At 35.4% G+C, this 12,078-nt stretch overlaps 1 protein-coding gene across 8 annotated transcripts in view; it reads right to left on the bottom strand.

The window, feature by feature from the left end:
* LOC122574515 overlaps positions 1 to 12,078 on the bottom strand; it is a 130,179-nt gene that overhangs the window by 26,040 nt on the left and 92,061 nt on the right. For 3 of the 8 annotated variants that reach the window (XR_006319080.1, XR_006319078.1, XR_006319077.1), the window contains exon 1: positions 10,695 to 10,793. Coding sequence is in view for 1 of the 8 variants with exons in the window: in XM_043742213.1 (XP_043598148.1) it covers positions 5,871 to 6,235; positions 10,695 to 10,713 (384 nt within the window). In the remaining 7 variants the exon portion in view is untranslated. Of the gene's footprint in view, positions 1 to 1,165; positions 1,202 to 1,873; positions 2,059 to 4,031; positions 6,236 to 9,843; positions 10,100 to 10,694; positions 10,794 to 12,078 lie in introns of those variants that run through there. The other 5 variants (XR_006319081.1, XR_006319079.1, XR_006319084.1 and 2 more) reach the window with 4 other exon arrangements.

The following is a 12,078-nucleotide window of genomic DNA, read 5'->3' on the forward strand; positions in this document are numbered from 1 at the left end:
GAGTACGCATCTTGAAAGTAATACAATTGGATCTATCTTCTATAGCTACACTTACTCATATGAACATTAAGATGTAGGATATTTCTGCACCTCTTGTCTCGTATGAGAGGCGATTTAAATATAACTGTGAATTACTTATAATTTAAGAACGGGTAAACAATTTCTTTTTAATAGTAACGTTCAATTGTATAGTGGATTTCTAACGAAAAAAAAGCCGTCCTTTTCTTCATATCGTTAATAATACCTGTGTTACGTCTAGTGACTCTGTGCGTAACCCGGAATCCATCCCTCGATCGAGGCGGCCACTAGCTGTACAAATATAATAAGTTTTTTCTTTTATTTATTGTTTGTTTACATTTTACAATTTGTCCATTAGGACATTTGGTAAAATATTATAATTTAATTTTTGATAAAATATAGCATGTGGATGGTTACCCCCAGCGGGACTCCATCTTCCAGGTTGTTTACTGTTCTATTATGAGGTCTGCAGGATGCTTCTTCTTCAGTCTTCTTTCTATTATTGTTTTATTCGTTTCAGCAACCAGCTGATTTGGGTGTGTTGCAAGTCTTTCTTTATACTTTTTTGCATATCTGACGATTTCCTCTTTAACTGTTGGAATCTTTAAGTCTTTTCGTATATCTTCATTTCTGACGTACCATGGAGCGTTAACTATTGTCCTTAAGATTTTTGCTTGCTCTGTTTCTATTTTATTTGTGTGACTCATTGCTGCCATCCCCCATAGTGGGACTCCGTATGTCCAGATTGGTTTGATTATTGTTTTGTATATATTTAGTTTATTCATTATGTTTAATTTAGATTTTCTATTGATTAACCAGTACATCTGCTTCATTTTTTCACGTATTCTGTTTGTTATTGATTTTATGTGATGCTTCCATGTAAGGCGTGTGTCTAAATGTATTCCTAGATATTTGACATACTTTGTTTGTGCTATGTGGGCGCCATTTAATTAGATGTCTGGTGTTTTTCCTTTTCTAAGCGTAAATGTTATGTGATTGCACTTACTGGTGTTCGCTTTTATTTGTTTGCTTTGCAGCCACTTTTCTATTTTTGTAATGTGTTCTTGTAGTAGTGCGGCAGCCGTTTCTGGATTTGCGTGTCTAGTTAGTAAGACCGTATCGTCCGCGAACGTTAGAGTTTTGTNNNTAGGACGCTTCCTTGCGGTACTCCTGCCTTGATATCCTTAATTTCAGAATATGCGTCATTTATTTTTACTACAAAGGTTCTATTGTTTAAGTAAGATTTGAGTAATTTGTAGATTTGTTCTGGAAATTGCTTTTTCATAGTTTGAAGAAGTTTTTCATGGTTAACTTTGTCAAATGCTTTTTCAATGTCAATAAATAGTACCGTGCAATATTGTTTTGTTTCCAATGCCTGTAAGATTTCATTGACGAGTCTATGCATTTGTTCTATTGTGGAGTGTTTATTCCTGAATCCAAATTGATTATCCGGTATTAGTTTTTCTTTTTCTATTGTTGGTAAATATAATAAGTCGGACCTCGATAGTCCTAAGAAACTGTCATAAACCTAAGCATTTTGATTTTATCGTTAAGGCCGCTAAGTGGTATAAATAAAAGTGGTATGAATAAAAGTAGGGTTTTTTCCCATATTCAACGGTCATTTCCACCCGCAAGCGACTGGTGGTGGGGCGACCAACACCCATAACGAGCTTTCCTCCAAAATAACACGACAGCCGAAAGTTAGTTGTCAAATCGCTATAATCGGTGACACCGTAATTCACTATTTGGAAGTCACTCCTACTACGATTAACATCGTGGTCTTGCTAGTAACATTTCGAGTCAAATACTTCTAACTTTATTGTAAACGACATTGCACTTCGACATCGTTACTTACCATTTATATTCTCCGCGAGGCAAGTTGTTGGAAATACATAATATCTTTGCCCTGTTAATCCACTGTTATATTTATTCAACCACCTCTATTATCCTAAACGAAATAGGGGATCGACCATTTGGTGGCGCCTCCCGTTGACGCGCTTCCTAGCGGTCGCGTCTCTCCGCGAACGGTCGAACAATTTGCTGTAATTAACATTAACGATTATTCAGTTTCACGTTAATTTTTATCTTTTTCTTTATAACAAATTACAAGCTATAATAAATTACATAATTTATGAAGTTAGTATTCTTTCCTTTCAGTAACATGTTTTTCTTGGAATATCATAAAAATGTAAGTGCCAATTTCTTCTAACGTTAATTATACAAAATAAATCTGTTTCGCAGTTCGAATTATTTCTAAGATTTGTTAAATTGCAGAACGTAAACAAATAATGCAATAAGTAAATATTAGGGTAGCGTGAAAATGAGATGTTTTATTTGAAACATTTTTCAAGCTACAATAAACGGTTCGTATTTTCGTAGCATAAGTAACATGCCCTCTTACACAAAGCAATAAGTACATAGATAACGCTGTGTCTGAATATTAATGTGAGTAGCTGAAAAACCAGGTATAGGAAATGGAGGTGAAGCAGAAAATTCGCCTCTTTGTAACAACTATTTACAATAAATTTGTATAAAATGGTACACATGACCATTTTAAGAACTAAAATCAAAATCGTATCTGTTTACAATTATCAAACGTTGTATTTCATAAAGAGATGAAATATATCCCTTCTTCTTTTACGTATGATTTTATAGGGCAAGATAATCTAGATAACGATACCTTTATTTATGATTGAATGTGTAATTGTGTATGTGCTTATGAAAAGTGCAGATAAATATTTCGATCGAAAATTACAGGTTACAAACGAGAGCGAATCATGCTTACCTTTATTATATTTTATTTGCATGATTTGCACGATTGATTGGTTTTGAGAAGCCCTTTGAAGACCAACTTTGATTATTTAAGTGGAGTCTCATATGTTTTATTACATATATACAGTGAAATACTCGCGGAATAACAGATTCGGCTTGGTACGTCTCAAACTGTATTCTCCATAATGATCTCAAAATTCGTTTCATCACAAAAGAGATACGTAGGTTATCAACGCTCTGTCGTCAAAGCATCAAGAACAACAAACACAAAATGATCACGGAAATAAATAAGTCGTTAAATGTAAGAGGAAGGCTAAACAGACGGTGGCCAATTGACTTGCCACGAACAATAGAAGCAGGAAGCTAAAATTAGCAAAAATCAGCCACGAGGAACTACAAGAGTATCACTGCCGGATGATATCTCTGGTTACGCCAAATCTCCACGACAGATTTTCTTATTGTCCTACATGTTAAGGAGTAAATTGTAAATAATGTAGAATAAAAGAAAAAATTATGTTCTTGTAGCAGGCATCGAAAGATTTTCGAAACACGGTACAAGCACAATAAATACTCTGCACAAACCTACTTCATCCAACTATTCTAGAAACATGGAAACTTTGATTACTTTAGCATTATTAACAATGTTGAACTATATTATTCTGAAAATTTACCTGAAAATTCTGCTTTACTGGTGGTAGCTAAGAGGTGCAGCAATTTCTAACGTTTCTTGCTATTCGTCTCGATCTGTCGTTTAAGCATCACCGATTATTTGAAGAAATCTTGTTCCTTTAGTTATTTAATATCAGTATATAATAATGATAATAATAATAAAATATTATATGGACCATTTATTTTGAAAAAATTTTAGAATGGAAAAATTTACATATACTTTAATATGAACTTCTTATTTATAAATAATTTATAATTTAAATCATAAAGTATTCGTTTGTTTCGATTAATCGAAAATTTGGTTAAGAAATGAAATTGCATAATCCTTTATTTTCAAAGTAGGATTTAAGCCCATTTCCTGTAATCTGTAGCCTATCCAAACAATCGAGGAACCAATAATAATCAAAACAAATGATAACGTGAACAAATTATGCGTTTCAGAAATATACTTGTGAATTATTGTTACATTTATTAAATTATTATTATTATGCTTAAATTAAGTTGTTATATTAAGTTCAGTGTTATTAAATTAATAATAGTTACTTTGAAGAAAGTATTACATATTATTGGCATCTTGCTTTCTTTTTTCAATGGATAACGTCGCATTAACATTAATATTTTTTATGGTAATAGAGATATGTTCACTGCGATCTAACACAATAATATTAGAATGACTCTAATTCATTTAATTTTATTCTATTTATTTTCAAATATCGCGTATAGATAATTATAGAGGACAGTGGATTAAAACGTAAAATATAAATTTTGAATAACTAAAATTTAATGAATCGTAGAGTGTTGGTGAAAAAGATTGTAAGTGCCAAAAAACAAGTTTTGCAGGAGGAAAAGAAAATTAATGTAGTCCAAATTCACGAAGAAGAGAAGTGTATGTGTAGAAAACCTTGGATGTGCCAGCTCTTAGTTGGAAATAAAACTAAATGTTCCATTCGTTTAGATAAATGGCAGACAAAAGCCAAAATTCAATTAACTAATGTTTATTGGCACTTACATTTTCATTTATTATTTTTTTTCTATAGAAAAGACGTTGTGACACCTTCTAGCATTATTAGCGTTACGTCACGTGGGACATCTGCCCTCCATCCCTCGCTACCTGGCAGCCAACGGCCAAACTACAGTCTTCCCGATTCTCAATAGACCCAAGGACCCGCCATAAAGCGTTAACTTTAGCTTCATTGTCTCCACACATGTTTGCCAATCAAATTGCTTGTCTTGAAGAATTTTCTGATTCTATAAGTATTTTCAGTTGATGACTGGGTCTTGGAAAAGTCCTTGGCGCTCTTAAAAATCACGGAGAAAGCGGACAGTCGCCAGATGGGAAAAGCGAACATATGCCCATCGAAAAAGACTGTTTTTCCTTAGGAACAAAGTCACCCCCGCTCTACGTTGGTGGGAGACTTCTTAATATCCTGTTCATTAGAGTGGGTCATAACCAATCGGCATCGCGGATCGTTACTCTCACTTCCTGGACGAAAAGTGTAAACAACGAATCCGCGTTCTTCGGTCAAAGGGCACACCCACACCAAGCTTTCCTCCGAGACACCACAAGAGCAAATCAGGCACTCTCGAGCAAGTGTTCAAGCAGTCATCATCAAGTCACTCTCGATCGAATCGTCACCACTCTCGAGCAAGTGTTCAAGCAGTCATCATCAAGTCACTCTCGATCGAGTCGTCACCACTCTCGAGCAAGTTCTCATCCAGTCATCAATAAGTCTTCAACAGTGTGTTCGGTCGATCTCCCGCGAATACAGTCAGTCGACACCATCATACGCAACGACACGAAAAGAGTCTCACCGGTATAACACCGAAGTTGTTGGATCGTTTAAATATATATAGTAACCTGTTAATCGCAGCGTTATTTCAATTAATCACCCTTATTATCCCACAAGAAATAAGGGATCGTACGATTCGTGGCGTCGATTAGTCAATCGTATCGGAAATTTACGACTCTCGTTGACGCGCTTCTTCGAGATCGCGTCTCCCCGCGAACGTGCGAATGTTCATGGTCCTTAGAGCCGGATCCAGTGGCAAGTGAATAGTGTTAGCACGCATCCGTTTGTGTTTTCCCCGAACCGGGTGTTCTAGATGACCTGCAAGGACTTCTTGGTGACGAAGATGTGTCCGATCGTGTGCTTGACGAAGAAGAGCTTCGACTTGATGCTGAGGAGCCCGGACTTGTGTCTTGCTTCTCCTGATGCAGCATCGTGTGATACCGTCGTCCGCACACATAACAGAATCTGGCCTTACACTCTCGCACCGAGTGTCCTTTCCTCAGGCAATTCAAGCACAACGATGCTTCTTTAACTTCCGTAAGGCGACTGCTCACGGGTTTGGCCTTGAAGGTGGTACACTTCCAGATAGGGTGATACCCTTTGCATGTGTGACATGTTGACCTAGTCTCTGATGTTATGAAAGCGTGGCTCCGGGAAGAGTTGTCGCGGGCGATTGCGCGTGGTCGTCTCTTTTGTTAACGGAGTCACTGTGCGGCTCAACTTGCCACAGCTAGCTCGTTTTTCTAAAAAGGCTAGTAAATGTTCGACTGGTGGCATTTTCCTATCGGTTAGGGTAAGTTCCCACTTGTTGACGATGTTTCCACTAATTTGGGAAATAAGCATTCCATTAAGAACGGTATCTAGCAGGGATTCGCCGGTGATTTTTAACTCACGTAGGTGTTGTTTGAAGTTCACGACTACTGCTTCTAAGGCTTCGGGTGTATTCTTCATCTTGGGAAAATTTGCTATCGCGTGCCAATTAGTAACTATTCAAAAAGAGAATTTGCATTTATATTCTATACCATAGTATTCTCATTGATATGCAGAACATTTTCCAATAAAAAATCAAAACACTTGCTGTGTCTTCTACAAGCATTCTTCGATTGCACAATTTATTAATTTTGGAAGTGGTACAGTCTATACATGACTCTGAGAAAAGAAATTGGTCAGATAATTCCCAAAAAAGATATCTTTATAATAAATTTACATCTATTTAAACATATAGAGACGCGGAAGTATTGTATATAAACTGTACAAATGTTTCAAAACAAAGGAAAATGGATCAACACCATTTGTAAAATAAACGATAAACGGCACCCGCCACGGAACTTTCCGTCGGCTTCGTAATACAAAGCGTTAGGCCGCCAAAAGGGCAACATCGACGTGCCCGTTGTACCATCGATATCCCTATGCTTCTTCCGCCAAATCCTCGGAAGAACACATATGTGGCAACTGCCGTGGCACATCTAATAAGTACGTCCTAGTCGGGATATCGATGGGCACCTAAGGGAAGAATTCGTTTGTTCTCAGAAGGGATCATTCCGTTCTGAGCTGCGAAACGACTCTTGTGTCTATGCGAAACGAAACCGACGACGGTTACCTTTGCTACCCGTCAAGCGACATTTACTGCGAGCGTTATTTGTTACACGATAATAAACTAGTTGTTATTGTTGAACATATTCTAGTGTACTTTCATTATCCATCACGACACTCATAATGACCTCAGATCCATATCTAATAGAATATTATGTAATGAGAATAACTATTTGCTATGTGATAACAATATACTATAATATTTTCTTCTATCCAAATCAGGGCCGTGCTTCACTTTTGTAAATACCAACAGTATATATTATTTTTAATTATTTCTACATTTTAAAACACTATTACTTTTATATAATTTATGCATATGTAGCGGCTCATGAGCTAGAGGACAATTCGAATCATGTTGTTTTGCCTCGGAGTGTCAATATCGTTAGGATACACATAATGTAATAAAAAATAAACTCCGGGCAAAACAATGTCGCCGCTACATGCAACCGTCAAATAAACTCGAATTTAAATTTTCCGGCTCTCCCTCGACCGGTATAAATAAACGAACGCGATCGTAACGAGTTTAGTTATCAGTCTCGAACGGTCTTGTTAGCGATTACACTGTCTTTAGCAAATCTGTTAGGATGAGCATCTTAGCGAACATTGTCTGTATTTATTTATTTATTTATTAATTTAAATACAATTGACGGTTTCAACGGCGAGTTATCTCGTCATTCGAACCACACGACCCAAGCATCCTCATATAAATATATCACTTCAAAATTTGTTCTGTTTTTATATTAAATTTTCGAATGAATTTTACAGTAATTGAAATCTTGCGTTTCGTTGTTAGGAACAGTCTATTACATGATCTTACTACTTATTTTCATTGTACAGCTGCTTAATGATAATAAATCGCAATAGAATAATTAGGAGGGAGATGTACGCTTTAGAAATTTGTTACTACATGTCTAAACTTTGGAACAGGAAAATTTTTTAGGCTAAATATTTTTAATAAACTATCTTGCTCTACCATCTTTATTTAGATAAAATAAAGTTTTAATATACGTCAATCTTAAACAATTGAAAGTAAAAGTCTCTTTTCTCAGGAAATCCCGGACGTTTCGCTTGCAGGAGTGATGCTGCACCGAAAAGATTTCAATTTTCTATGACTATATATAATTACTTACTAAAGAAATTTTCTGGACTTCACATGAAATATTTTAAGGCTTCACTAGCAGTGTAATGAGATACGATTGTCATGATTGTATTGGTAAAATTTAAAATCAATCTGGAAATGTATATACAAAATATTCTAAATATTCTAAAATATTTATTGCTAAGATATATTTAGTAAAAAATTTGTATTCAGCATAATAGCTATCTGAGGTATATATTAAGTATATAAGTACGTTATAATAAATGTTAAATATGATCCCACTGAAAATTATGGTTTATTAATATAATGGCTAATCCACTATCAAAATACTTTTCTGACCTCTGTAAAATAAATATTTGCTCCAGATATCTCGTAACTTCTATATTGAATATTTCCAAATTTGTTTCAAACTTTACCAATAGAACTGCGATAGTCGAGTCTCATATCGGTGGTAATTTTTTAATTGTATAGTGTTAACTGTATTTTAGGCCTCCTTCTCAAGATTATTTTAGTTCCTTCTTGTTCCCTAGATACCACAATGTAAAACAAAAGAAAAGTCAGCCAGATTCAGCTATGTTGCCCTTCGTATGCTTTCTTTGTGCTTTAGATATTACACGTGTTTGAGAGTGTATTAAGTATTCCTCTCCTCCTTTCTTTCTAAGTGACGATTTGTAACCCAATAATGCCAAAGAGACGCAGATAAGATTAGTAGTAGACAAGAAATTATGCAGGAAATTGTCCAAAGTGCAGAAGAAATTGAACGATTTACAGAACGAAACAGATAGTCCATCTACATCACGTGACGAACGAGAAGACGTTGTATCGATGGCTTATCCGCCTGTTTTAGAAGCTTAACATCGCTAAATCGAATTTCCTGTTACGGTTGAGCACTAAACTTACCAGGCCCGGTCAAATCACCGGTTTCAAAATTTAATTTAAAATTGTACGTTCACCGTTATTTCTTCTGTTCATCCGATTTTACATAAAATTTCATATTAGCACGAATTGAGAAATTGATTAATCAGATCATATAAGAATTTACATAAAATTAGACGAATAAAAAAAATAACAATGAATGTACAATTTTAAATTAAATTTTGAAACCGATGATTTGACCGGACCTGGTAAGGTTAGTGTTAATGCAGGCTACCTGTGAGCTGATGAACTAATGAGCTTGTACGGCAGGTTAGTCTTATCTAATGAATTTGCACGAATAGCAAAACAAGTAGGAACATAGCTTGTGGGCAAACTAATAAAATCAATATTGGAAAAAATAGTGACACGGTTAACGACAATATTTATCTGTAACTTTATAACAGAAGAAGAGAATATTCCACCAGAGGACCAGACGAGCCAGGATCAAATGCAAATGTTGAGTGAGGAAATTCTGGAGATGGAAGATTGATTTTCATCCGTCATTAAAATCAAGATGCAATTACTGGACGGCTAATAGGATCTGCAGGAAAATTAAAGATGACTTATTGGCAAAATATTTCAAATCAAAAGACACGTGTATGTTGGATAATAAACAATTAGCCACATCAATCCTCATAGCGATAGACTCAGGCTTTTTAATGTTAACGAATGCCAAATTCTATATAGAAAAACTAATTCTAGTTCAAAGATTAATGCCGCTAAATTAGTAATACAGATTCATCACAATGAACGTAAATCTATAAAAATCTTTATACTCCCAGGAATTAGCAAGCAAATAAAATCTGTTGTAAACTTTAATACTCATTAGAAGAATTTTTATTTGGAGCTAGTTGGACAAAACAAAAGAAGCCAAAGCAATAGAAAAATTATCCCAAAATGTAAAGAATCAACCAGCAACAAGGCTACTTAGCCAAACGTTAAACAGAATGTAAACTACAAAAGCTTGCTGGTGAGAAGGCCACTTACCAGTCAGACAGCATCATCAAACAACCGAGGCCAGAGGAGTTCCTAGATATTATTCAGACCGACAGGTAACAATACTACCCAAAGGGACAGAGTGATCGAGAATCCAAGTCCAAGAGCGAAACCAAATAAACGTACGTATCTCTGCCGGATTAAAATACTTCTCGTCGGACTGGCAAGAAATAACTCGAGACAAGCTTGTCCTGAATTGTGTTCGAGGTTACAGAATAATATTTCATTCGAAGGAAGTCCAGGAACATTCTCCAAAAGTGAATCTTAAATCAAACGCGGAAATTAGTAATCGCGAAAAGGCTATTATATTGTTACTAACGAAAGATGCGATATATACAGATTTATTCTCAACCTCAAGAAATTAAATAAGTTTATATCGCCAGAATATTTAAAATTAGAGGATAGACGTGCGACAACGAAATTGGTGTTTCCCGGTTATTGCATAGCTTCGATAGATTCAGGAAACGCTTATTATTTAGTCCTCATAACATTAGTTGGCGTAAATGGTCGATTATAAACCTGTCAGGCTAATTCTGCTATATTTCGTAATGCTATTGTTTGGCCAGGATGATTAAGCATCCATAAATCTGCTTGTTCATGGTAAAATTTTTCGAATGGACCAAAAACTGAAACATCTAACGAGTGAAGGCGGTAGGTAGTGCGTGGTGGTAGTGTAGGTAGCATTGTTCCATTATCTTGGGAAAGAAAAATACATTGCAGAGAGATGTGACTTTTACGGTTGAACGAATCAAAAACGAGAAGACATTTTCCACCTTTAGTGCATTTTACCATGCTGAATGATTTGAGATAATTAGTATAATTTTCCGCTGTCAGCCACTCACTATCATGTCTCACTGCCATAGAACCTGGAGGAGGGTGCTCCTTGTGTAGTATAGTCCAGTTGGCGTAGGGAAAATGAAGAATGGGGCAATGGAATTTCCTAAAACATAAATTGCTCGACTTACTGTGACTAAAGAAACTACGTTTGGAAGACCTGGTTTTGAAAAATTGTTTTCGTCCTTTGCAGCTTATTACTTTCCGTGGCTTGTGTACTGTGGTCATTTCAGTTTCGTCTACGTCGTACACCGATTCTGGACCAAAAGTCTTTTTCAATTATTATTCGCAAATTTTCATAAAAATGGGACACATTATGTTTATTAAATGCAGTCGCCCTACTTATACTAATTGCTTTAGAAATACAAAGAGCTGAGCGTTCCGAAACATACAGGCTCGAAACCAACATTTTTTATTCAATTTTGGGGAATATTTTACTTATTTTCTTCCACAAATAATGCAAATAAAATGCAAATTTCTTGGCTGCAACTGGTGGAAGACCATAATCAAAATTTGCCGAAGATAATAGATATACTGCAAGTAATTTTTCTTCTTCGTCTGTAAATATTACGAAATTTTGATAAAAAGAAAAACTGTATTTTCGTTAATTTATAGTTAACTACGTATCGAGATAATGTCAATTTATCAATTTTGAACTTTTTAGTCTTATTGGTTTATTTCCATTAATAACTTCAAGAATAGCACTTCTAATCAGTATTTTAACAACGTTTAACCCGAAACTGAAAGTATCGAGAGTTGGCGCGTAAGTGTAATATCGAGCGCATTTTCACGTAAACTTAATGACAGTTCATAAAAACCTTATATGAATGAAGTCGAAACTTATGTTTCTCGGCACGAAAATGTAGTTTCTATAATAAAATAATTTCAGATTGATAAATTCACTTGAAACAATCGTAATCTAACTTGATCTACAGAGTGCACCCTATGTTGAAGCGTAAGCTCGTCTTTCGTTTTTTACGTAGGAAATTGAAAAACGTATCGATAGTCCCCAATCTGCTCTAATTATTTACAAATCGAATGGCCTCACCGATTTCAATAAGCTGAATAACATTCTGAATAACTTTCCCCCATACATGTTACCGTCGCTCGTCTTTAGTTTCTGAGGCATTCATAAACGTTTCTGTTTCGGCGATATGATTTTAATAATCGAATAGTCGCTTTACTCATTATCGTAGCTGAAGTTGTTACTCAATACCTTAACTTGTTTTATAGCAGCGTTATCGACCATGACACGGTGGCCGAATGATTGATCATTTAACTTAAACCTACTCCATTAATTTTCCTTCCTTATGTGACTTGAAAATAATCATCGACAACGAGTTATCATCGACAAACGGTATATAAAATGTACGTGCGCCGATCGTAACGTAA

The sequence above is a fragment of the Bombus pyrosoma genome, linkage group LG13 (genome assembly GCF_014825855.1).
Source record: "Bombus pyrosoma isolate SC7728 linkage group LG13, ASM1482585v1, whole genome shotgun sequence".
Taxonomy (NCBI): domain Eukaryota; kingdom Metazoa; phylum Arthropoda; class Insecta; order Hymenoptera; family Apidae; genus Bombus; species Bombus pyrosoma.